The 27,427-nt window shown below is 38.3% G+C and overlaps 2 protein-coding genes across 2 annotated transcripts; one reads left to right on the forward strand and one right to left on the reverse strand.

Moving 5' to 3' along the window:
- Nucleotides 1–1,629: 1,629 nt before the first annotated feature.
- RAD4 (DNA repair protein Rad4 family) lies at nt 1,630–19,052 on the forward strand. The gene is given in 16 exon segments (XM_089144987.1): nt 1,630–1,852; nt 5,187–5,258; nt 5,380–5,501; nt 5,734–5,773; nt 5,776–6,044; nt 6,155–6,247; nt 7,385–7,477; nt 7,870–7,971; nt 13,126–13,175; nt 14,946–15,710; nt 15,864–16,059; nt 16,061–16,207; nt 16,304–16,498; nt 16,598–16,750; nt 17,707–17,916; nt 18,018–19,052. Coding segments are annotated over 16 exon segments (2,943 nt in total). The 5' UTR covers nt 1,630–1,812; the 3' UTR covers nt 18,414–19,052.
- Nucleotides 19,053–19,910: 858 nt separating this feature from the next.
- LOC149024793 (semialdehyde dehydrogenase family protein) lies at nt 19,911–23,910 on the reverse strand. Its single transcript, XM_089144991.1, has 7 exons — nt 23,173–23,910; nt 22,171–22,257; nt 21,980–22,024; nt 21,795–21,890; nt 21,560–21,661; nt 20,459–20,613; nt 19,911–20,376 (listed from the first exon to the last, which is right to left on the reverse strand). Exons 1-7 carry the CDS (start codon nt 23,638–23,640, stop codon nt 20,295–20,297), a joined length of 1,035 nt encoding a protein of 344 aa, XP_089001117.1. The 5' UTR covers nt 23,641–23,910; the 3' UTR covers nt 19,911–20,294.
- Nucleotides 23,911–27,427: the final 3,517 nt, after the last annotated feature.

A 27,427-nucleotide genomic window follows, 5' to 3' on the forward strand; every position in this document is an offset into this window, starting at 1 on the left:
TTTTAGGATTGTGAACCTGAAATTCGAGTAGACGACAATTGTGGACCATTCAAGTCGAGCCCGAAGGTTCGGAAGTGGACCCTACGGTAGTGGATGACCCTAGTGATGACTCAACCACTCTCCTATAATTTAAGAGGAGAGAAAAAGTCAATCACGAAAGCATTAAAAAGAGATATTGCTACGTCTAGAAACCAATGTAGGAAAAAATGTTTAAGTTCACTTAGATTCAATGGTGATGATACATACAACTATTTAAACAACTATAATCTTGTGGTAAGTGGTGGACATCATTGAAGATATTATAAGCAAAGCAATGTCCTTGGATCTTGAGTTTTTATGTATCATGTTTGTGGGATAAATCTGTGCATGGATTTATGACAAGCTTCATTAGATGTGACCATGAGTATCACGTTTGCATCTCTACTTTTGCTATAATATATTTACGGCTATACTTCGTAAAGTACTCATTTTGAATGTCTGTTAATGATTTTAGTCCCAAAATCATAAAAAAAAAAAGTCTCAAAAATCATCTTCATGGAATAGTCTAAATATTGAGAAGCAATAGTTAACCAATTTTTATAGCCTTCATTTTCTATGGTTGCACCATATAAATTATGAACAAATGTGAAATGATAAGATTTTCGTTTTTTTTGGTAAGAAAAGTGACAAGATTTATATCCATCAAGAATTTAGAAAGTATATTAAACTAAGGGATCTAAAAGTATGTATATACTTGTACCATGAGGGTTATGAATTTCATTTCTCATGAAAATTTCAAAATGACACTATGATCAGAAGAGAGAGGAAAAAAAAAAAAAATTGGATTTCATTTTTGTATATTTTTATTGAAGAAATTATTTGAAAAAGTGTCATTGAAAATTAGAACTCGACCCATTTCAAAAGGTAAATTTAACAAGGGAACTCAGCTAAATGCAACACATTTGTTTGGGCTGTGATAGGGAAGAATGCGTCCGACTAGGTCTAGACCCGATCGGGTACTAAGTCAACAACACACTCGGGGAAATAGCCCGACCATGCAACATCTATGGAAGGCTCCACTCACGCTAAATCTATATGGCAACTTTTCCGTATACGGAAGGTCAACCTTATGGATGATCAGGCAAAAAAATTGTTTGGGAATCCTGTCGGTGTCCAAAAAAGGTAACCTGCATACTATTTAACAAAGACTCACCTCTCCGGTAAGACACAAACATTTTCTTAACAAATTCTTGTGTAGCTCTTGCATGAGATCTTAATCTGATCATCGACCGACTTAGCCATCAGAGGCGGCTGCATGGCATCCTAGCTAGCACGCGTCTAACCTTTCTTGTAAGGCTCATTGTCTTTACGCACAAGAAGGCAAACGGGAGTTAGCCTGACTTAGAATCTCGATCGGATCTGTGACATATCAGGCTGAAAATGGATATCAGCCTTGAGAGGCTAGAATAACTCAAGAAGTGATCCCACCCCACTTTTTTCTAGTGCCAAAATGCACACGGTTTGAGAACCAACCGGAGTCAAAGCTGTTTGAACCGGTTTGCCCGATGGGGTGGTGCTGAGCCGGATTCTGGTCCTTATGGGCTGGCCGAGTGGGTCATGTAACCCCATGGCGGGAACAGTGTAAGAGAACTCGGGAAGATGCATCATGCAGCGAGTCATGAATCGACTTGGAACGTTTCGTGGCTCTTCTCGATTCTGATGAGCGTCGCCCCTGTTTTGATCCCCGGGAACGTCCTCCAAACCAAAGTCCATAAGCGGAAGCCGCGCTTTTCTGTTTGGTTTCATTCAGAGTGGCCAAATTGAACACTCAGAATGCGGACTAGAAATCAGTTGAAGCGACCGCAGGCTTCAGGTTGGTGCTACCAGTCCGTGATTTCTCCTTTCTTGTTCTCTCCATTAATTTATTCGACAAACAAAGCATTTCTCGGTTTGAATTTCTGCTCGGATTTTGGCATGCTTTCGTTGAAACATTTTTACTTTTCTAGGTTTTTGCTTCTCTGCAAGTCCTTTGTAGATTCTTTGCTTTCTTATCGGCCTTAAGGTCCCAAATGTTGGCCCTTCTCATTAAGGAGGACATGGCTGTCGGCAGAATTGCCAGTCGGCAGCACAATATTTTGACTACACCCCTTCTAAGGTTTTATGCACGAGCGATTCATCAGCAGAAATTCTCTCCTACCCTTCACCTCTTTACCCTCCATCTATAAATAGGGTGTGGGGTTTGGATGTTTGAAATTACACAACATCACATAGAGAGAAGTGATCTCTAGTGTTGAGTGAATTGTGATTGGGTTAGGTTGGTTGTAATCTCTTGAACGGTTGAAAATGTAACTGTGTAAGTTGAGAGAGGGTACACTGGAATTTTAGATACGGTAAGATTCTAATCCAAGTACTATACAAGTACAGTCCCATTCCCATATTGAAGAAGTCCTATTATGCTGGTCAGCTGGTGGATTTAGGCATAACGTCTGTGTTTTCGTAGTAATTTCAAGTAATACGCTTGTGGATCCCACATAGCATTACTCACAGTAACATTTTTTTTCTTTTTTGGGGGGGGGGGTTGGGGTGTTTACTTCATTCTTTTAGTGGGAACCGTGGGAACCGAATATGGTTAATTTTCTTAAAACGTGGTATCAGAGCAAGATTCACAACAAGTGGGTCTTGATGAAATTGTTTGTGTGATTGTGTAAGACCATGGATGGAACTACTTTAATAAGGATGATTAGCTTGAATGGAGGCAATTGGATGATTTGAAAAGCAAAAGATGGAGCACTTGCTGTATTGCAAGGACTTATATTCACCCATTGAAGGTGATTTAGCAAAGCCAGAAAAAATGTGAGGATTGCAAACTCTTGGATCGAAAAGCAGTTGGATTTATTAGACAACTTTTGGATGATTCTGTTTTTCCACCATGTATTTATAGAGATGTTAGCCTATTCACTTTGGGAGAAACTTGAAGACTTGTGTGCGAGAGAAAAATTGCTACTAATAAGGCTTACTTGATAAGGAAGCTTGTGAATCTCAAGTAAAGAGAAGTCACCCCAATTGCAGCCCATTTGAAAGAAGTGAAAGGTATTTTGAAGCAGCTCTCCTCTATGAAGATGGTGCTTAAAGATGAATTACAAGCCTTATTACTTCTTAGCTCATTATTTGATAGTTGGGAGACACTAGTGGTGTTTCTTAGTGATTCAGCACCTGATGCTAAATTGATGATGAGTCAAGTGCCATGAAGCCTCTTGAACAATCAGACAAGGAGAAGATCCTTGATCCAATCTTGAGAAGAAGGGGCACTCATTATTGAAAATCGGGTGAGGAGATTCATAACAGGAAAAAGAATCATATGTCACTATTGCAACAAGGAGGGGCATATGAAAAGGGAGTGTAGAAAGCTAAAGAAAGACGCACTTAAAGAGGAGTAGAAGGAAAAGACAAATGAACATAGTACCACTAGCATCATCTATTTAGAAGACAATGTTTAGTTTTTGTCACAACTCAAGTGATTGTACTGATGCCCCATCTTGTTTGTTCCAGAGCCTTCTCTCACAATACTAATGAAGAGGGGAGATGTACAACAAGATGATGGGATGTAGATGCTGGGATATTTGCATACCATCACATCAGTACATGAAGGTAAATTGGAAAACCGATGGATGTTGAAACCATGCAGGTGGAGTGATTGCATGATGGAATGAAGTTATCAGTGTGAAGGAGAACCACACTAGGATTGAGAGACACTTGTGCGAGCGCTAGCACTACAGAAAGAGTCACACTAGGTGGTGGGCATGGAAATGCAACATATGTGGTGTATACAGAATGGTTACATGCATGTGGATGGTTTACCCAAAATGATACATGCAATCCCAATGCGCATGGTGAAGAATGAAGGCAAGCAACCAACCATGTTTTAGGATTGGAAGAATACGGTGGATAGTTCTATAACATATAGAAGGTAATCATCATGGTAAAGAGCCTATGTATGAATACAGAAGCATGACATACATGACCAGTCCCTCCTAATGATTCGGAGGGTGGAGTTTTTTGGTCTGCGTCATTAAGGAGGACATGGCTATCGACAGAATTGTGTGTTAGCAGCACAATATTTTGATTACGCCTCTTTTAAAGTGTTTTGCATGAGGTACTCATGGGCAGCTCCATGAATGGCACCTTCTATAGTGTTTTTCAGGGGGGGGGGGGGAGTGAGAAAAACTCCCCACCCCTTCACCCCTCCATCTATAAATAGGGTGGGGGATTGGTTGTTTGAAATTAGACAACACAGAGAGAGAAGTGATCTTTAGTGTTGAATGGAGTGTGATTGGGTTAGAGGTTGGAGTTGTGGGTTGGTTTGTGATCTCTTGAAGGGTTGAGAGTGTGACTTGAGAAGGGGTGTATGGGGGTATCTGGTTTTGTATACAAGGTTGGGTTTTGTTTTAAATCCAAGTATTGTTTAAGTATAGTCCCATTCTCATAGTGAAGAAGCTCCATTACGCACGTGGATGTAGCCATAGCCGAACCATGTAAATTGTAGTGTCTCTGTTTTTTGCAGTAATTATTTTTGTGTAATTTCATGTAATACACACATGGGTCCCACATAGGCACTATTTACAAATCTCCATTTGAAGGAACCTTCTTCTTTTTTTTTTTTTTCTTTTTTTTGGGGGGGGGGGTTGGGTACTTTGTTTTGTTCGTTAGTCTTTTACATAAGTGGGAAAAGTGAACCGGGTATTAGTATTTTGCCTACTACCAAAATCTTAAAGCTGAATAAATCTGTCTATCCTCTGATAACGATTTTATCAGATGATCTTCTGTTGGCATCTCTGCTCTGTGACAGTTTCCTAGTTTCTTAATTTTCCTGTCCACTGTGGACATTCATCTTTCCTTTTTGATTTCCATTTCACATTCTTCGTTCTTAGGGGAAACTAGTCTTCTAAAAGCCCTTCTTTGCTGTTGAATTATCTGTTTATTCCATACATAAGTAGTGGCAACTTGGCCAAGATCGTAATTTGCATCAGGTTTGGAGTCTGCTGAGATTTACTTCTAAGTTATGATTTGACTTCCAATATTTGGGTCAGGAGGAGATTATTAATGCCACTCATTATTCTTCATTTTGTGCACTTAGTGACTTTGAGATAAATTGTCACTTGGCTAAAGAATCTGAATTTCTGGAATCTCTGTCTGCTTGTCTCTGGCAGGCAACGAGGATGCCATAAAAGATAATCATGACTCAGAAAGCAAAAGCTGTACAGCATCAGGACATGATAGTGGTTTGTACTTCTACTTTAACTCTTTATGAGTCTTATGTTATGTATACTTATATCACAAAAGGAACTCGACAATTCGTGTTACCTATCATTATTTGAACTTAAAACGGATACTCATTTTCAGGCTCTCTTACCAATAAATCAAGAGAAGCTGTGGCCAAGCTTCTTAAACAGACCATGCATCATGGCTCATCAGGAACAAGGAGACATGAAAGAAGACATCCTTGTAATGAATTTGATGACACGGTTTGTCTCTACCTTCTATTTAATTTTTCTCTACAGTACAGGCAGGCTGATGGGTTTCTTGTGCACATCTTAGAATGTCACTTATCATGCAACTTTGGGGTTTTTATGTTGTAGGCTTTTCTTTTTTGTCTGTTTGTCTAAGTATTCAGAAATGGTCAAACAAATGATGTTGATACATCTACTTCTGTTATTGTCCAACAACTGACTACTTCCATTGTTCTGTTCTCTCCAGCTAGATATTGGTTCCAAGGGAGATAAGAAACAAAACTTAAAAGTAATGTCAGGTGTGATGCATTTTCAGATGGTATTGCTACAGATTCGAAGGGGAAAACTCCAGTGGAAGAGAAATTTGAGGAGCAAAACCCACATTTTGCTTTCCCTGGCAAGGAGGAAGATTCTGGTGATTCTGACTGGGAAGATGGTTTGATATCCATCCCAGATTCTAGAGAACATGCTCATGCAACGGAAGTGACTGTTGAATTTAGTGAATCACCATCTTCTGTTAAAAAGAGGCCTAATCGAAGAGCTTCGGCAGAGGACAAGGTAAGCAATAATGCTTAAGACGAGGCTTGCTATTTTGTTAGTACTCTAATGATAACAGCTTTCATTTTCTTAATAAAAAATTTAGGGATCTTCCCTCTATTTCGTTTCAGGAATTGGCTGAGCTAGTGCATAAAGTTCATTTGGTCTGTCTAATAGCACGGGGAAGATTAGTTGACAGTGCTTGCAATGATCCTCTCATTCAGGTGCTTTCTTGTTTCATGCTTCAGCTACAAACTGGACATTACTTTCTGTTCATTTTGACCTTCCCCTTACGTCAATTGCCAATCTCTCATATTTAAATAATTCAAGGATGACCTATCCCTAATAAAATGGAGTTTCTAAAATGAAATGTCATTGCTAGTTGATAGTCATTAAATAGAAAGTTTCTTTTTGTATCACAGGAACACTAATCTAGAGGCATAACTAGTGCATGTCTTTAGCACACAATACTTTGCTCACGGAAGCATACCCCCCTTCCCCCTTCTCCTCCTTTCTTCCATATTCTCGAAGAAAAGTCTGCTGCAAATCAGTGGATACCTAAATAATGAGAAAACAAGGAAATACTAGTGGAATCCATGGAGAACGAAATCTCCATGATAGCATTATATGTTAGTAGGCAGTAGCATTTTGATATGTAGAAAGTAAAGTTATGGGTCTTGAAAGCTTGACCAAGGGATCAATCTTTTGGAAATTCCTTCTGAAGGTAAATGAAGGGCATAGAACATTACTTAAAGGGTTACATGAATTAATGAACATTTGTAAGCTGTGCATCATGTTACTTGGTCCATTTGCTTTTGCTGTTTTAGGGTTTTCTGTTTTGTCATCTTTTAGGGTTTTCTGTTTAGTTATCTTAACACACTCTTTGCCTCTGTTCTTATATGTCTAAAACATTCTATTTCTTAATATTTTGGTATAAATGAGAAGCAGCATGGAAGAGTGCCCAAGCCTGCAAATAAATGCCCTACTTATGCCGGAGACAAAGTTGGCTCATCATGAGATTTCTTTTTATGTGGTGGAACAAGAATAAAAATGTGCTTTAACATTTATGCCTACAGAACAGCTGCAGTTATACACTTTATGCTGATACTAGCTTGTAAAAAAAAAAAAATGATGCAAATGATATGATTTTGTCACTATCTTCTCTTTGTGCTTAGTTGAAGACTTCTGTTTTGATGATGCTTGACAATCTGAAAAATATTTTCTGTGGGGTGGTTTCCCATTTTTATTTGGGTATTTCATTCTCCTGTGTAATTTGCCATTGCTATTATCCACCACTGAAACAAACTATGATGCATAATTCATGTGTTCTAACTTCTAAGGTGAATCAATTGTTTTGACAGGCATCCCTACTTTCACTTTTGCCAACACACTTACTGAATATAGCGGAAGCTCCTAAACTGACTGCAAATGTGCTGACCCCTCTTGTCAACTGGGTATGTATACTTTAAGGTTCACTGGTAACTGATGTTGTTGGGTGGACCCCCTGTTTGAGCCACATGTTGGGCTAAGGTGGCCAATATTCAAGATCAGTCTCAATTGTGTTTATCACCCTTTATTGGATGTTATCAGCCATAAACCATTATTAAAAGCTTTATCATTTAGTTGTGTAAAGGTTGTTTGGACTGAAATTTACCACTTTGGGTGGAGTATGGAATGGACAACACTGTGCACAATGTCAACTACCATTGGCTGAAAATCGGGCCACACAGCTATGTAGTCACAAGGGCATGCACACAACACGCACACAGAGACATGAACATACACATGCAGCCAAGTATATATATATACATCTGTGTTTTCCTTGAACTGCTTATTGTGTCTGCAGTTCCATCATAATTTTCATCTTAGAGGAACATCTGCCCCAGAGAGATCATTCGAGTCAAGCCTGGCTTATGCTCTTGAAAGTCATGAAGGATCTCTAGAAGAGGTATCCCTGACTGATTCTCTCAGTTATTCTTTATAGTAGACATTGGAAACTTGTATCTTTGAAAAGGAAATATAGCTTTCTCAAGTTTAATGATTTTGTAGGAGAAGAAATGTTTCTGATTTTGGATATGAGAACCTGATCTATGTGAGAACCTGATCTATGTCTGACAAATAAAACTTGTAACTACTGAATTGAGTTGTAAACTTGTAAAGCCCCTGGATACTTAAATTAAGGTGTAAAGGTTGTGATTTCACTTGCACTCTTGATACTTTTCATTTATACACTGAAAGTCTATAATGTAACTTGAAGGCATGCCACCAAACAGATGAGATTGAAGGTGAATCATCCTATTTTAGTAATCATTCTATCCATAAGCAGACTGTTCATTATCTATAAGACTATAACTCATGGCAATCCCAAGGATATGGAAGAAAAAGTGCATGAAGTACCTGTCAGATGAATTGAGTTATTGAGTGAGATTCAATTATCAGTTATAGATATCAACTTTATCTGCTTGATTTAAATATTGGCTGATATGTGTTAAAAACTAAAGGAAGAAAACAGAATAGTGCTGAAATTGTAGTGTTGAATGGGATTTAGGTTTTGTTAGCACACAACAAAAGACAAGGGAGGATAAATTTAATTATGTGGCTGAAAAGAGCCTAGGGACCTGATGTGTTCTTGGCAGATAAGAACAATGGAGCAAAATGCCTGTTGGACAGAAACATGGCATGTCCGATGGTACACAACATGGCAGGATTTGAAAGAGTTTAACAAAACATGACCCCACAGTTTGATATGAGGCTAATATTTGGATTGAACAGGCCTCCAAAATGGTGATAACACCTTCTGAAGGAAAACTGGTCCAAGGACCATCCCTGTGGAACCCTAGCTACCCCCCTTCCCCTAGCTGTGGTGACTTGGCAGCAACCTTCCCCAACCCCTTTGACATCCCAGCCCCTCCCCCTCACCCCTATGATGACCCTTAGCCCCTCCTCCCCTGACCCTTGTCTGTTCTATGCAATCCTTACAGCCCATCCCCCTTGCGGTCATGCCTAGACAGCAACCCCACCCTGCCCTACACCCTGCGCCACCCCTCCCCCTTCTCTCTCTCCCTCTAGGCCCCTCTCCATCTGCCCCTCCTCCTTGCAGCAGAACCAGAAAATCAGAAGAGAAGAAAAACAGAAAAAGAAAAGAAGAAAAAAGAAAAGAAAGAAAGAAAGGAGAAAAGAAGAAGAGAAAAAAAGGAGAAAAGAACAAGAAGGAAATAGAAAATATTCTTCCAAGATCCAGTCCATATTTAGATTTTCATCTTTGTTAATATCCCCCATGATTTTGTTACATCCCATAAGGATTGAAATCCCTAATCTTACCGTTCTTCCCAATTATCCCAACCCTTAGGATCCCACTTTTGTTTCCATGTCTTTCCTTCCAATTCCTATTGTTAGAAAACAAACATTAAAAAATCAATCGCGCTGATAAAATTGTTAGGTTATTCCCTTAAGAGTCTAGGATCAAGAGCACTTTTTTTAGCCATGAATCGATACAACTTGGAGACCAGTAATTGTCTCTAGAAAAGGAAACAAAAATTACATCTTAGACTTCTAACTCCTAACATAGAAAGTTCTGAGTTAAGTGTCTCAAAACGGGTTTCAATTATTCTCTCCCATAATAGAAACCCAAAAAAAAAAAAAACAAAATCAAAAAAAAATTTCATTGTTCACGTGAATGGCTCATCAATTTAATGCCCCTATAGTTATTACAACTTTGAATATCTCCTTTATTTTTGTAAAGAAAATTGGAACCACATAAAACACTTCGTGCCTCCAATAGGAACATCGGCATTTTCGAACAAAGCCATAAGTATGCTCATAATCTTATTAAACAACTTAAGTCAACCAAACTAAAGTCCATGGGTTCCTAAGCTCTTCCATACTTCAATTGGGATTTCATAGGTAAAGGACCTTGTGTCTTGACCAAGAGGTTTCATCCTCCTTAAAGCTTCTTTTACTTCGGACATAGGAAGTTAAAATTCTACCGTATATAAGTTCGGACCTTGGTGCCTTGGTGAAAAGTGTAATCGTCCGTAAAACATAAGTGCTTGAAGAATGCTCATTTAGGTAAACTAGAGAAATAGGTTTCCCATCTTTTCTTAATATCCTCCTCACAAAGTAATACTTTACCATCTCCATATTTAAGTAAAAGAGGTGATTTGGAAGATGAGGTTTCGCAAGTAGGTAGGTAAAGGGATAGGTGTGGTAATGATATTGTTGTAGCCAGTTGAGGGCAAAGATATTAATAATACCCGGCAATCTTGAGTAGGTCTTATGTGCATACACGTGGCATTTGTGACATGCCATTAAAGCAAGAAGGAAAAGGAAAATTTTATAGGACCGTTGTTCGACCACCAAGGGGGAAAAAATTTCGGACTATCGTAATGTACGGAGCAAATTAGATCGGGGAAAAAATAGTGTTGGGCTGTTAAAAAGAATCATATAGATAAACTCAGTTGCGGTAGCAAATTACGATCTCGGACCATAGCACAAACTGAGAAGATGCTGAAGAAAAGATGGAAGAGTAGTAAAACAAGGAAGGATAAGAATTAAGAGAGAAATCAATGAATCAAGGTATTAGAGCACAAACAATGGAAGACAAACCGGCTGAACAAATGGAAGCAAAATCAAGAGGAATCCCAAGACTCCCATAAGTGATAAGCTTCCCCAAAAGCTAGGGCCTTTGAGGTGAAAAAAAAACGGGCAGCCAAGAGAGAAAACAGTCCCTAGGTTGATTCGATGCCATGTTAGAAAACAAACATTAAAAAATCACCGCTGACCTTGAACGGAGAAGAGATAGAATGAAGAATTGAAGGAACTAGAAGAGCTAGGGGAGATTAGACCTAAGATAACCTTAGGAGAAGTAATTGTCCTCTAGAAAGGAAAAAATATAAGTTTAGTTAACTCCTAACTCCTAAAATAGAAAGCCTTGTATCTAGAATGGCTTTCTAAAAACTCCCAAAACTTATGTAGAGACCCACATTAAAAATAGAAATTGGAGGGCAATAATCCATGTGTCACGTGAACCCCATTTAGTTGGGACAAGGCTTATTGTTGTTGTTCACACCTGTCATAGATTCCATAAAATTGTTAGGGGAAAAAAAGTATCCTAACCCTAGAATTGGTTCACATCATTGGTTCTCCTAAAACACAACAGCCAGCCGATGCTTTGGTAACAATTTTCATATAATAAAGTGTTGTGGAAGACGCTTGGGAGGGTTTGTGAGAAGACAAGTCCACATTCCAGATTGGACACTAGTGATATGATATCATGTAGAAAGCATCAAGATTAACCTTGCACTAGTTAACTTAGTCATTGAGCTCGACCAAAGTCAAGAAAACTAGGTTAAATTTGGTCCCCCTATGGACAGGTGTCGTCCCTACGGCATAGGAGTATCATTCTCCCTCATGGGTGGAGATATGGTCTTTTTCAGGTTTGATTGTAGGATACCCATAACGTGATTACAAGTAGGGTTCTTCTTAGTGGGAGGATGGGAATCTTCTCCTTGGCATTGAAGCCGGTCTAGGCTGGTCGGTTTGGTTAGGTCAGCCCTTTGAGTGGACCCATGTGGGTGTCATCTCTTGTTTGATGGTCAAAAGTTGGTATGTTAGCACTGTTTCAAGAATAGAAACTCCCTAAGTGGGGAAGTAGCTTGGCTATCTTGCTGCCAAAAAAAGTGAGAAGGACAAATATTTGGAAATAGCAAGTACATGAAAAATGCAACTCTAAAAGATCTTAGCCAGGTTTCTTCCATTCATGTCACCTGTCCTCATGGGGCCCACTAATCTATCAGAGGATTTTCATTTTTGCTGGTCAATGGCCACATGGACAGGAGATGGGCGTAAGCTATAACTTCGATAGATGGACCTGATTTGGTCTTAAGTTCCTTAACATATATTGCCAACAAACTGAAAATAAAATCTCAAAGAGCAGCTTTTTAATCCCATTTGTTCTGGATTTGATTTTATCCAAACTGTGGTGTTAGTTGGCCTGTCCCTTTCTCTATTGAAGCTGGTCTTGCATGCACTGGGGTTGCCTCAATTTAGTTACAAGATGTCAAGAAGAGACTCAGATAGAGCCATGGTCTACGGAGGACATTAGTAGAACAAACATGAAGTACACTGGTGCAATTAAAGGCTCTATAGAGGTATGAGGACGGCCGAAAAAGGACTTGAGTTGTGAACGTTTGAGACATTCATAATTCCTTAATGAGTATGGTGCTGGATTGTTTTAATTATATTGAATGTCAAGTTGCAGTGAAGTTTGGGTAATGATTGTCCATTTCAATATAAAAGAGATTCATTGGATTTAATTGATCTTCGGCAAGAAGTTCTTTCCGCTGTTTGTAATTCCACACTAAGTATATGAAACTCACCTCATTTTTGTACCAAGTGTACATGTTGGACTGGAGGAAACTCAGAAGAAGGGAACTATGCTATTAGAGTACTTTAAGCTTTTTCTTTGGTATGTCAGCTCTACATGAATACCCAGCAACTTTAGTATTTTCTAGGTACCCAGTTTTATTTCTGCATATGCTGCACTCAAAGATCATCAATGCATATTTTTCCAGATAACTATTTATCCACGAGCCTTTGACAAACTATCACCTCTTAATTTCAGCCGGGTTTGTTTGTGCCTTTAATTATACTGAATATTTACTTTCTCTGAGTTTACTATTCTCCGATACATACTATTATACCCTTGTTATACCTTGTTTAAAAGTTTCAAGACCATTTATACATCCACTATATCTTCCAGAGCAGTATACTGTGCTTGTGGCATCACCGTACATTTGCAATCGAGAAACCAGTAAAACTTGCCCTGTATTGCATTTTTTTGAAGGGTCTGATTTCTGGGTCACTATTTCCAGTCACAAACCAGGGTTTATGTAGCAATCACATAGGAAGCATCTCTGATAATGATAGTGGCTTCTAGGCATTGGAAATAAATTTTATATATATGTTGTCCAGTTTATTTCTAAACAGGATGGAGTTGCAGTAAGAACGAGATTTGGTTTTTATTGGTGAATTGACTGAACTTTAGGGACTAGAATACTTGTTTCTGTTTTTAGGGGAAATAATCAGGTTATTCTTTTGGCAGATTACTGCATTATCCGTGGCACTGTTCAGAGCTCTTAATCTAACAGCTCGGTAAATACTTTCTTCCTCAATATTGGTGAATATTGATGCAGTCATAGAGGTTATTTATGTATTTAAATTATGTCTTTATTAGAAACTAGAAGTTTTATTTTAGCACTGACAGCAGTTAAAGATCTAGGTAATGTAGCATGTTCCTTTGGATCAATATAAAAAGGGCCATTAGCCAGTCCTGGTCATGGAACATTGTTCTATCCCCATCACTTGGTGACATGATTCCCCCAGCAATACGAAAAAAACAAAAAATCGACGATATATTGCCGAGAAATCGGTGATATATCGTCGAAAGGTTGATTTTTTTGGAGGACGACAGGCTGATGGGGAGTGATTTCGATGGCGGTGGTTTCTTATTCTGAGAGGCTATTTACGGTTATGGTTTAATTATTACCTCGATTAGCAACTGGGAGTTTTATGTGTAGCACTCGGCAGCAGTTAAAGATCTAGGTAATGTAGCATGTTCATTTGGATCAATATGAAATCATGCGGTGGCCATTGGCGGCAGTCCTGGTCGTTGGCGGTGGGTTGCAGGATTCTTGGGAGGTCCCGGAGTTTGGAAATGGTTCTTATCTTCAGTTCTTCCACCGGACAGAAAATGTCCACTGCGGGTGTGATTTCTGCTATCTGCAGAGCCTGGAGCGGGGTTTGGGGGGGGTCCAACAGACGGAAAGCATCCAGGTGTTTTCTTTTCTCTTTTTTCTCCTCAAGTCCAACAGGCACTGGAACTGAAGCCCTCACCGAAGACGAAGAACCACCAGAGAAGACCCAGGATGTTTTTATTAAATTACAAGATAACCCTCCCAAAATGGCGAATGTCGCCGTGTTGGATCTGGACTTGTGATTACCATTATGGTCTTGGGAATAGTTGAGCAGCCCACAAAAGGTCCACTCTTATGACTCAACCTGGACGATTTCCCAGCCTAGGTTCATTACCAGGATGTTACAGAGGTTGCATTTACCATTATTCTGGAATAGTTGAAGAAAGGAATGTTAATGTAATTTCAGTACTTTACCATGTTACAGTTGATTTATCAATGGAAATAAAGGAATCAAATATTTTCTGGGGATTCGTCCTGGTTGAGATGGAATTGTTTCATGTGAAATGAATTGAAGGCATTTGAAATCATGTAATATTTCAGAAATGATGTGAAAATTGGAAATCATGCTTTTCTCTTGGAATTTCACTACGGAACTTTTGGTAAGACTGTTATCATAACCATATTCCGTCAAATTCAAGATAAAACTTTGCAAAAATAATCATTGATATTAAAAAATTCAGAGTCTCAAGTCACTGGTTTGGCCTTATTTCAGTGGAAGGATCCTTGTAGGTTCTGTCCATGCTGTATTTTATATTGTGCAGCTCTCATCTTATATGTTTTCTAGAACCAATGATTGAAAATTCAAGGTAAAACTGATGAAACTGCCCAAGTATTTCTCTTTCCTTGGAGTCAAAATCTGGGAAAATTGGTGAAGTTGACAAAAGTTTGATCAATACATGTTTCTTTTTCATCCTAGGTTCAAAATCACCCTACCATTCTAAATTAGTCATTGGTTGGAGCTGGATTCCTGTTCAGCCTTCTTATTATTCTATCAATCTTTTGCTTGATGGTTAGTTGGCTACTATAACCTGATGATCTTTCTGTTAATGAACTTCTGTAAAACTTTGGGGTAGTGCCTCTTGAATCTGGACTGTGGTCTTCATTAAGTTTCTTGCTTCTTTGTAAATTACTTATTAGGGTTTACTGAAATCATGTGCTATATTATCAGGTTTGTGTCCATCCTGGATGTGGCCTCCCTCAAACCAGATATGGACATGTCTGAATGTTCAAACAATGGCACAAAGAAAGGGGAGACAGGGATTTTTAACTCTTCCACACTGATGGTGGCCAGGCCAAATCAAGTTTGTGCTTCTCCTGTACAATTGTCTTCACATAAAATAAGCTACCAAGAAATTGGACATATAACTTCTCCCAGTGTTGCATGTCAAATGAGTGAAAACGACTTGACATGCAAGAGCACTCAATCGAAAGATCAGTTGGCCGAGGATTTCATTGATCCATTAGCTTGCAAAGCAACCAGTTCTGGTTTACAAGAATGTCCAACCAAGAAGTCTGAAGGACCAAAGAGAAAAGGTGATCTAGAGTTCGAAATGCACTTGGAAATGGCTCTTTCTGCTACTGCTACAGCTAATTGTGATGCTAATTCAGTCACAAACCTGAAAGATGTCTGTGGTAGTTCATCTCATTTTTCTTCTCAAATAAAAAGGAAGAAAACAAGTGAAAGTGAGGAGGCTCCAATTTCTTCCCAGTCAATTTCTACTGCAATTGGATCAAGAAAACTAGGAGCTCCAATGTACTGGGCGGAAGTCTACTGTGGCGGAGAAAACTTAACGGGGAAGTGGATGCATGTTGATGCTGCCAATGCTATTATTGATGGTGAGCAGAATGTAGAAGCTGCAGCTGTGGCCTGCAGAAAGTCTCTAAGATATGTAGTTGCTTTTGCTGGCCGTGGGGCTAAAGATGTGACCCGAAGGTTTTGCCTCCCAACCTTGGTGCAATCATATGTCCATTCATTTTGTATTTGAAGCTACTTCCAATGATGTGATTCATGATAGCTTTCCTGCATTACTGAACATTTGTCTTAGCATGACAATATAAGTAAATTGCTGCTTAATTTTAATTTCAGGTATTGTATGAAGTGGTACAAGATAAAATCACTGAGAGTTGATCCAAATTGGTGGGATGCAGTGTTGGCACCTTTGAAGAAGTTGGAATCTGATGCTACAGGAGGTTTGGTCCATTTGACAAACCCAGAGAGTGCTTCAACAGGTATCTCTACATCTCAAAAGTGTCTTCCAGACCATGTCAGCTTGGGTTTGAATTTTTAGCAAGAAACCATCTAAACGATGTTACATGGATATCAATGTGCAATCTTTAGCACAAAATTCCAGGGTTGCTACCAGAAACTCAATTGAGGATATGGAACTGGAAACTAGGGCATTAACTGAGCCCCTTCCTACAAATCAACAGGTATGGAATTGTATATTTGATCCCAAAAGGCACTACTATATAATTTTCACGACTTTTGCAGCTACACATGTTTCAATTCTTTCTTCACTATTCCAGGCCTACAAAAACCATTCCCTTTATGCCATTGAAAAATGGCTTACCAAGTATCAGATACTACATCCAAGGGGTCCTATTCTTGGTTATTGTTCTGGTCATCCAGTATACCCGCGTACTTGTGTTAAAATGTTACAGACTAAACAAAGATGGTTGCGGGAAGGGTTGCAAATCAAAGAAAATGAAAGCCCTGCAAAGGTTTGGACCGTGGGCTTACTCTCTTCTGTAGGTTTACATTGATATCTCTTTTATTTAGCCAAGATTTTGAATCATGACTTCTTGTTGCTTTTCTTCTAGGTAGTAAAACGTGCTCTGAAGCTTGGGAAAGTTCAGGAGCCTGAATCTGGTATTTATGATGAAGATGGCAGTGAACAAACTATTGAACTTTACGGGAAGTGGCAGACGGAACCATTATGTCTTCCTTGTGCTGTAGATGGGATTGTACCAAGGGTAAACATTATTAGTTTGTCTGATATATAGTTAATTCAGAGTTTTTGGTTCATTTTGCACAATGATAATTAGCCGTTGCATACTTTTTGTTGGTTGCATAGGCCACATGATCTACATACTGCTTTTTTTAGTCATGTTGTTGGAGGAGGAGATCTGCCAACTCCTGTCAACTCAATAGCAGATGAGCTGTGTGTGTGGATTTATAGTTTCCCTATTAAGGGTTTGACCTTGGTCATCCTGTCCTTACATCTTTAGCTTGTACCTTACCTATTGTTTTAAAAAATAAAATTCTGTTCTCTCTTAAAAAAGTTGCATGTTAATCCCCTTGAATGTTAATCAATGGTCACTTGAACATAAAGTTGTGAGCTTTTATATTTCGTGAGGTGGGACATGCAAAATTTTGAGGCTCCCAGCTTCTTGAGTTGCTTAATTAATATGGTTCCTGTCATGCTATGATTGTACAGACTTTTGAAGGGTCACAATTATTTTTCTGAGACTTCCAGCTTCTTTAGTTGCTTAATTCATCTAGCTTCTAGTTACCTTTTGGTTGGACAAGAAAGTCCTTCATCCAACTGGCTTTATATATATATATATATATATATATATATATATATGCCTTAATCATGCTTCAATCACCAAGAATTTTGTGGCCAGACATTCGACTATTTCATGAGGAGATGATGCATTCCTGGTTTGGCTATTCTGATATCCAGGAAATTTACTGGAAACACACAGTTTGTTATCTTGAGTATGTATGCTGTCACAATTTATGTCTTAGTTTTTAAATGCTACAACAATAAGAAGCCATATCCAACTAATTGGGATTGGCTTGTTGGTTTAGGATACTGGTAACGGATTTTTTTTGGGGTAATAAGAACAGAAAATTTTGTATTGGAGTAATATGGTGTGCATTTGTCATTATATGATTATTTTTTTGGTTTTGGATTTCATTTCAGAATGAACGTGGTCAAGTGGATGTATGGTCTGAGAAGTGCCTTCCGCCTGGAACTGTGCACCTGAGACTACCCAGAATAGTTCCTGTTGTAAGGAGGCTGGAAATTGATTTTGCCCCCGCTATGGTTGGCTTTGAATTCCGAAATGGCCGCTCTGTTCCTGTGTTTGAAGGAGTCGTGGTTTGCTCTGAGTTCAAAGATTTAATATTAGATGTAAGGAACCAAATGTTTAAGCAAATGGATTTCCTATAAAATTTGAATATTTCTCATTTACTGAAACTACATATTGGTCTTTTTGGTGATTTATTGTCAAGGCATATAAAGAAGAGGAGAGAATAAGAAGGGCTGAAGAGAATAAACGGAATGAAATGCAAGCAATTTCTAGGTGGTATCAGCTACTTTCGTCCATTTTAACACGGCAGAGACTGAACAACATGTATGTGGAAGGTTCGACTTCACAGGTCCCCAGAGACATTCAGTCAAGGGATGATTTATGTGGAGCCCAGACTCCTAGTAGTAGGGAAGAGAAGCAAGCTCTTGGGCATCCACAAGGATACCTACAAGATGCCAAAGCCAATGCTCTATTATCAGTTCGTAATGAGGACCATGAACATGTATTTCCAGTTGAGGATCAGATTTTTGATGAAGACAGCTCAGTGTGGACAAAGCGATGCCCCTGTGGATTCTTGGTACAAGTAGAAGAGTTGTAGCATGTTAATGAGAACCAGCTTTTGCGTAACCAAACATTACATTACGATCTTCTGGATATGGTTTTGATATTGAGTTCCCATTTCTGGTTGGCCTTCCAGTAGGATATTCCTTCTTTTATGTTCCATGAAGAAAAAGTGAGCATCGGGTAGATTAAGATATGGTCAAGTTTTCTGCTTAGGATTTTCTGCTGCACTGATTGCAGTCATGCGGACATTAAAGCCCCTGCACCCTATTTGGAGTGGATCGAAGAGTGTCCCCTGTACAAATACCTCCCTTTGCTGTATTATCCTGATGAATGTTTAGCTGCAGTGAGGTGTGGAGCAAGTAATGTTGTGATATATAGCTTTATTATTGATGTTTCACAGAGCCTAATATCAGGTCAGCGAAATTTTCACTCCCACCTTAAATGTGAATATACTTTGCTGCCAAAGTCTGCCAATTCTATTTCAGCCAGAATTAGTTTGGAGTCTGTCAAAGTTAACCTTAACAATTCCACCATTGATTGGTCAGAACATTCATTGATCCAACTCACATTTTCAAACCCCTGCTTGGACAGGTTTCAGGATCTCAGCAGGTTGTTGACCTATTTGGTTCAGGAAGTTTTGATTGTGATTCGGGCTTACTAGTACATTGAGAGTCTGAGAGCCTTGTCCCTTTTTATTCTCTACTGTTTTAACCCATTTTTGTGGTTGTGAGGAAGGTCTTATACTACTATAATGACCTAATATCTAACCCTCATAGTTTCACTCTATTCTTCCTGTGGACAACACGGTGTGATTTCGGTATTATTTCGCTAAATACCCCCGAGATCAACTATGAGTTTTTACAGTAACTAAAAATTTTCAATTAGAATGATTAGGTTGGGCCATGATGTTTTGGCATTGTACTACCCTGGTAGGATCATGGCCGTTCGCCTTACATTTTAGATCATGTTAGCAGGTATGTTTCACGCTACATCGATTGTTATGAAATTAAAATTGTTTACTTCTCACATTCATCTTTTTTCTGGTAAGTTTATTTTCATGTCATCACCCGACTGAACAGTCACTACATGATTGGGTCTGTAATTTGATGTGTTTGCATATTAGACTACCATCATTTTTATTATGATTAATTAGGCAAAAGAACAACTATGATCAAAATCAAAGCTGAAAATTCTAAAATTTGAGGTTGAGTGTACTCTTTTTTATTAGAATCCATGGAAAGGTTCCTCTTAGGCGAGTGACAGAGCATCAATAATGTATGACACTGTGAGAAGAGCTTGTTCAATCACAGGGCGGAATATAAATGTTGAGTCATATCCTTCCTCTTTTAATAGAAGTAGAGTCATCGTAACAGATTTGATTCAAGGTTCAGATTGGGTATTTCCTCGTATTGGATCTGAGATATTAAAGAATGAATTGAAGGTTGGCAAATGCCTTGAAATTACCAGCAGCTGTGTTACGGATGTTAAGTGTTTCACATCAGATGGTGATTTCTTGAACATGGCATGGCTTACAGTGATTTCAAGGATATTGAAAAATTTCCAAAGAAATTCAGTAAAGTTAACTTCCATGTTCAAGAAAAAGAAACATAAGCCTATGGAAATAAGATGAAGCACAAAAATACATGATGCATTCACTTTAAAATGGAAATTCGTTCCAACAGCAGTCATCTTCAGACCATACATTTGACACTACTTAGTCAGCTCATAATTTATTAACTACAGCCCTGAAAATATAAATGATAAACAAGTACAACAAAATGCTGATTCTCTCAAAAATTGCTTCAGGATAATACAACATAAATCTCCCAAAATTGCTTCATCTTGCCACCTAGGGTATTCACATCTGAACTGAAACATCTTCAAAGGAGGATTCATTTCCAAAACCATGTCCTAACTACAGCAGCATCTCTGCGATCTGAACCGCATTAAGAGCAGCTCCCTTGCGTATTTGATCCCCACAAACGAAGATGTCCAACCTGTTTGGGGTTTCTTTTTTCAGTATATAGGGTTATACGGAAGGAAACATGTAGGAAAAATTGTGACTTTGATCGGTCTTACCCATGATTTCCGTTCTGAGACAAATCCTGGCGTATCCTGCCAACTGCAACGTCATCTTTGTTTGACACCTTCAAAGGGGTGGGAAAATTATTGGAAGCTCGCTCGTCAATAACAACTACACCAGCAGCTCTCTTCAAAACATCCCTAGCTGTGTCCTACAAATGACAATAAAATGGTTTCAGAGTTCAGTGACATCAGAATATATACCAAGGTGGGGAGAGATCAATGGAAGTTTCACGATATGATATGATATGATATTCTTTGGTAGATGGCTTCAAATTCAAGCATCAAAATGCAAGTCCAGAAGGTGAAATAACACCCAGGGAAACAAAAGCATACATAATAAACTAAAAGTCTAAAACATGATGCCAAAAACCAATAATGACATAATTTAAGATATGCATTGGTCAAGGCAACATCATAACTAACCCTGGACAAAGATTGTTTTTAATTACTTCTCATAAGGAAACATATTAGCAAAGCTTCAATTTGCTTGAACGCATCTATAGCTTACAATGCAAGGAAGTTGGTCATCTGTTTGTCAAACACAGTGTGTTACTTGCTGAGCAGCTTGAAGTCAGATGGAAAGACTGAAGTACGAAATAGTTAGTGAAACAGAACATAATTTCTGGCCAAGAAGGGACCATAGAATAGAATCAGCAAGGTCCAATAAGGAAGTGAATACAACAACATTACAAAAATAAGCCTTTTTCCAACTAAATGGGGTCAGCTACATGGATTCTTGCCCTCCAATCAGTTATGTTTGAGGCCATACTAGATACAAGACCTAAGCTATGCATATCCAGTGAATATACCAGTAAATACCAAATTACAAATTTAGAACCCATGTTGAGGTCAAGAAGATGCCAGCAGAAATTACTTGTAAGTTGTAATCCTTCCTCTACCAGTGGTCAAAGATTTTTTTTTTTTTTTTTGGGGGGGGGGGGTTAGAAGTGGTCAAAAATTTGATATCTTAAGCAACTTTGAGTGGTATGCACAATAGGATGGCAGTAGAAATATAGTAACATCATTTAGCTGTATTGCTCTGAGAATCAACATCTTATGTGACTTTATGTCTAATCAATATTTCAACAGTCTTACCTCATCAAGTGGTTTTTCTAACTGCAGATTAACACTCTCAGCATGTGCACGCATCACAGGAACTCGTATACATGTAGCCGTCACCTTGACACTAGGGTCATTCTGCATTTAAATTTGGAAGGATTTTACATAAATTAGTTGGCCTATGGCCTAGAGTAGACCAACAAAGGAAGAAAAGAAGAAAGTTGAGCGACTTTAATAACTGAAAATACTAGCATTTAGTGCTAATACATACCCAAATTTTTCTTGTTTCTTTTACTAACTTCATTTCCTCCTCATTGTAGCCATTGGAGAGAACAGGTGCATTGTGTGAGAACAGATTAAAAGCATACTGCATAAATTGTAGGTGTTAAGCGGTGAACCACATCATATGGAATGTGCTTTAATAATAATCTTGCTAAGTTTGAAAAAAAAACATACCTGTTCCTTAAAAATGTTACAGGTTGGCTGTTTGTCTTCCAGAACCTTATATCAAAGACATTAGAATTCTCATTTTGTAAGAATGATCAGCATTTGACGTTATCAATATTTAGACCAAAAAAATGGAAAAACGACAGAGAAGGAATAAAAAAGAAGTCCAGTATTAAGCGCTTAGTGGAGTAGAATAAAACCTCACGAGTTTGTTGTACAAGCTCTTCCATTGCAGCAGCACCAGCACCACTAGCTGCCTGATATGTGCTAACAACCATTCGTACTACCTGAGAGTGAAAGTGCAAATGCAACATAAGGGTATGCTGGGATTGTTCACGAGGTCATTTGAAACATGTGACCACTATCCACCCAGTTAGTTGGTCATCCACGAAGAAGAAGAAGATTTTTTTATAGTTGATGATGGTAAAAACTCAAATAAATGTCTCAAAGGCCAGAAATACTTTAAAGATAGTCAAACTGCTGGATCTATTTATCAGTTATGGAACAGGAAAAAGAATAAGCCTTGCATATCAATGGGTATCTGATCTTGTATTCATTAAACAAAACATAATGGTTGAAGTCATGCAAACTTTACAGTATGGCAAGACACCAAATCCATTGTGCACTGAAGGCTGAGCGCTAAAGCTTGCTCCAAACAGATGCAGACAGCCAGTACACACTAGGTACTACAATCTAGCCAAGAGAAGCAGACATCCCAACAGTTCAATCGAAGTAAAACCTAATCCCCTTATGGTAAGGATTGTCAAAGATTCATTGCCTACAACCAGTTCAAATAGATCTCCGGCTTGGGCTTGATTATTCAACCCCAAAGTTCAGTACTTTCCAATCTAATGGCCATTTATCTTCCTGATGAAAAATCTCTTTCCCAGTCATGGTCAATCTTTGATATATGTATTTTTTTTTTTTCTTTCCCAAAGAGGGTTTAATTTGCCTTCAAGGTTTCAGAAAACATCCTTCAGTGTAAATATCATGTATTGTCCTAGCATGATGAGGCCAAGTAAATCTACTAAGTTGGAGTTTATATTTTTACAGAGCTAAGAACTAGAACTCCGCTGCATTTATTTCAGTAACATAATACTCTACATTTTAAGAATTCCCAATTGCGAATTTAACAATTCAAACGCGTCAATATTGAACAATGCACCACGAATTATAAATGCGACTTAGAGTTGGTTGCTTACCTTGGCGTGGCGATGCAGGGGCGTGGCGGCCATCAAACATATAATGGTAGAGCAATTAGGGTTAGCAATGATAGCACCCTTAGGAGACTTAAGATCAATGTGAGCCATGGCATCCGGATTCACTTCCGGAATCACAAGCGGCACCTTCTCATCCATCCGAAACGCCGAACTGTTATCAATAACGATCGTTCCACGCTCCACCGCAATGGGTGCGAACTGCTTACTTATAGAACCTCCAGCACTAAAAAGAGCTATATCAATTCCATTGAAGCTCTCTGGGGTTAGCTCTTCAACAATGTATGTTTGGTCATCAAAGATGACTTGTTTCCCAGCAGAACGTTTGCTGGCAAGCATTCGAATGCTCTTGTAAGGGAAATCGCGGTCGGACAGAACACTGAGAAACTCCTGCCCTACGGCACCAGTGACGCCGACGACGGCCAGAGAAGGAGCATCTTCCCTGAGACCCATTCGTACAGAGAAGGCGTTTGCTCGTCTCGTTCTGGTTGAAGATTGGCGCGAAGGTACTGGCGGAGCCGGGAAAAGAGTTGCAGCAGCGGTGACAGCTCATAATGGCTTCCATTTTTTCCCCTTTCCACTTCAATTCCGAAGCCTCTGCAACGCGAAGGAGCCAAGTTGGAGAATTTCTAGAGCGGTTTAATGGCGAGCCGACGAAGAACTTCTTTCTATGGGCACAAAAGCAGACACAGCGAAATGGTAGGCGGCCTACCTGGGGTTCCTTTGTTCATCAAATGGGCCGATTCTTGCTAACTCACCAGCATATTGGGCTTCCAATTCGTTTTGTGAGATGACCCTAAAGCCCAAAAGTGTACACTAGTTGGACATAAACACATGTAAAACTAAATACAAATTTTTTTGGATAGTAAATGAAAACAATTACAAGTGTGGCAAGTTAGGCTCCGTTTTTTTATCGATTCTCATTCTCTATTATGCCTATTTAAAAGAAATAAGTACCAGAATTCATTATTAGTCAAGAATGAAAAATGATTTGGTGAATTTTGTTAAAAATAAATTATAGAATAAAAAATAAATTTGATATGTCAAAATAAAAAATTGTTAAAAAATGATAATGAACAAGTGAAAAAAATAAGTTTTTAATAAAAAATGTGTATTGACTATTTTACTTTCAGCATAACTATAAATTTTAAGTAAACTTTTGTAAAAATGAAGAGAATGAAATTCTCACCATAATCCATAATAGACAAAAAGTCTATTATGGATTTTGGAAGCTTTTCTATTATTTTAAATAAAAACAAAACTGATAATAGATGCCAAACAATTTAAAATATTGAAAAATTCTCATAATTGAAAATGATAATTGATACCAAAAAGAGCCTTAACCAATTGTACTTATTCACATGTGTTTATGTCATGGTGAAACATGTAACTGAAATTCACCAAATTTTGGTCGTTTCAGCTAGTGATGATAATATTTGGGGACCACAACCGAAATTGACAAGGTTTTGGCAAAGATATTGGAAATATCTCGCCAAAAATCGGTGTCAAATTGCTGAAGCTGTCGAAATTCGGGCGATATCGCAAGAAATTGTTATGGATTAACCAAAATATGCTTCCTGGTTCTTGGATGAGTGTGATACTGCTCAGTGGAGACTCAAAGAAAGTGAAGTAGAGCGAGAAAACCAAAGTATGGAGAAAAAAGTGCGTTGAAATTGCTTCTTCAATTCTCTAGCAACTGTTGGATTTTTAGTCCATTTATCTGGACGCCATTTCTTAACTTCAAAGCATAAAACAAGAAAGAAATGAAAAAAAAAAAAAAAAATTCAATATGTTTGCAGAGCCGCAGAAGGAGAAGAGAAAGAAGAAGAGCAAGCTTCTGATATGTGTTGCGGACTTCAGAGTTCAGAGAAGAAGGCATCCCTACAGATCCCGACTCGATACATCTCTTTTGGTGATAGAAGGATTTTTCAGTTCCCCTTCTCAATCCATCTCTTCCCGTGATTTGACCACAAAACATAGCGATGACAGTTAATTAGATACCAGAACATCATAGAGATATCAAACCAGACACATAGAGCGCTTTCTTCTTATAAATCTTTGAAAAATTGCAACACAGAAACAAGTGGAAAAAGTGCTAAAAGACCTTTGATGAGAACACCTTATCACACGATTTAATTTTATGAGAAGTTGAGCCAAGTCATGGCGGGTTCTCTTTTGATTCAGTTCTAGACTTATGTATTGCGTTCTCAATGGGATTGGGAGATTCCCATGATGGATTGGGTTTTCTCAGTCTTAACAATTTCCTTTTATTACATTTGGAAGAGTAGGAATTGCTGTGTCACAACACAGGTTCATGAGTTCATCAAACCTGAGACAACCATCGAGCCCATTTTGATTTGGATACGCTAGCTCCATATTTGGCCACCCCAAACCTCTCGACCTGGGGATTCATACAAGCAACGCGGCTTGGAGTAAAGGAGGGGGGTTCAGCTTAATTGCAAAGAGCAACTTACAATCTTACATTGCTTTCTTACCCTTTTTTTGGGTAGAATTTATTTAGATTTAAACGCTCTTGGGAAAGCACAAGCAAAATTTTCTATCAATAAAGGCCAACAGATACATGGGGGGAGGACTTGAGAAGAAAAGAAATTTGATTGCTCTTTGGCTGCTTGAGATGCTAAATGGTCTGTCACATTGTTTGCTTCTTTGTGTACATAATTGAAAGTGATTTGATCAAAGCCTGGAATCAGATATTGAATTACTTGAATGATGATCTTTAGCTTCCACAGAGGCTCTTAGGTTTTAATCATCTGAATGATGCTTGCATTGTTCCCCACGAGTGAGACTTGAATGCTATGCATTTAATGCACAACACCTACTGCCAACGGTCTAGATCGAAATTTCGACCGTCCGTCTCATAGGTGGTTGAAAGCGAGACGGACGATCGGGATTTCAATCTCGATAGTTAGCAGCACAATGGTGCACATTTAATTCACAGTACTGGAGTTGAACCGATCCCCTTCGATTATGATCTGTGAATAATTAAGAGACTTGACCCATTTGAATGCTTTTTTTTTTCTCTTTCACAGCCAATGCTTCAGCCATAGTAGGGTCCACCTCTTCATATTGCTTCCCTCCTCGACACTCAGGCCTTGGCCCCTGTATTTAACTCCCCTTTTTTAACATTTAGCCCAGGAATTTTCTACTGCCATTTTGTGTCATGTAAAATAGTTGTCAGCTTCTACACAAAAAAAAAAGTGAGTTATATCAGTGTCTCTCTTCATTTGTAATTTTGGAGGATAAAGAGGTTACTGGGACTCTGTCTGCTATTCCAAATTGTAAATACTTTCAGTATTCTTTACTTTTTCTTTAATTCATAAAAGAAAAAAAGAAAAAAAAAAAAATACAACTAAGCATATTTAGCTACCTAAGTCAGCACCATCAAGCATGTCTGGTAAGAAAAACATTGTCAGGATCTAAATAATAAATTATAAAATTTTCTATCATTAATATTTGAAACGAACTTATCAAATATTAATTTAAAATAAATATTTATTTTCACACAAGGTAAGAGGGCCCGGGGGGAGGGGAGAGCATGGATGCATGGTCCCCTGGCCCTGGGATAGCTCCGCCCTAGATGATTCACATCTTCTTCATGATCTTACTGTAGTTTCTTTTCTTCTTTTTGTGTGCATGTAAGAATGGTGAAATGTAATGAGGAGAATGTGTGATATTTTCATTGAAAAATGTTGATTACTGCTAACCAACCAGTTAGTAGTATCTCTTCAATTTCTTTGCGACATACAAAAATTTTCAAACTTATAACATGGCCCTACTCCATTGCAGTCATCCACCGGAAAAAAACTTCCAAAGCTACTTAAAATAATTATTTCAAAGGCAAAAGTTTTTTAGAAAGGTTTTTCAAGCAAAGATTTTATACTCAAAGACATCATGTTTGACATGAAGTTTTTTTCGTTCTGTTCTACTAAATTGAATTCTAGTGAAGAAGATAAAATGAGGCCGAATATTTGTCTCTTACAATCGCTTTATGGAGACATAGTTTCTTGTACGAAAACTAGTGGCCACTTTGGTCACCTAAGCAAATTCAACATTGTACCAAGTCAAAAGGTTCTGTACGCCGTCGTCCATAATGCAGGAGTGTGTTCTTAATAATAGATGATATCTTTCTTTTTTCTTTTTTGTTGCTAAAAATGTCATTTTTATTAATAAGCGTGAATTTAGTTCAGATTATAAGAAGCCTTCGTTCAATCCTGTGATT

The sequence above is a fragment of the Hakea prostrata genome, chromosome 2 (genome assembly GCF_041222555.1).
Source record: "Hakea prostrata isolate BN-2017 chromosome 2, UWA_Hpros_2, whole genome shotgun sequence".
Taxonomy (NCBI): Eukaryota; Viridiplantae; Streptophyta; class Magnoliopsida; order Proteales; family Proteaceae; genus Hakea; species Hakea prostrata.

What these genes read in the sequence shown, in the direction of transcription:
- LOC149024793 (XM_089144991.1), bottom strand. Translation starts at nt 23,640, where the DNA reads ATGGGTCTCAGGGAAGATGCTCCTTCTCTGGCCGTCGTCGGCGTCACT. An exon ending in AAGAAACAAGAAAAATTTGG is followed by an intron (nt 21,662 to 21,794) that starts GTATGTATTAGC and finishes ATTTAAATGCAG; the next exon opens with AATGACCCTAGTGTCAAGGT. An exon ending in TCTCAGAACGGAAATCATGG is followed by an intron (nt 20,377 to 20,458) that starts GTAAGACCGATC and finishes AACCCCAAACAG; the next exon opens with GTTGGACATCTTCGTTTGTG.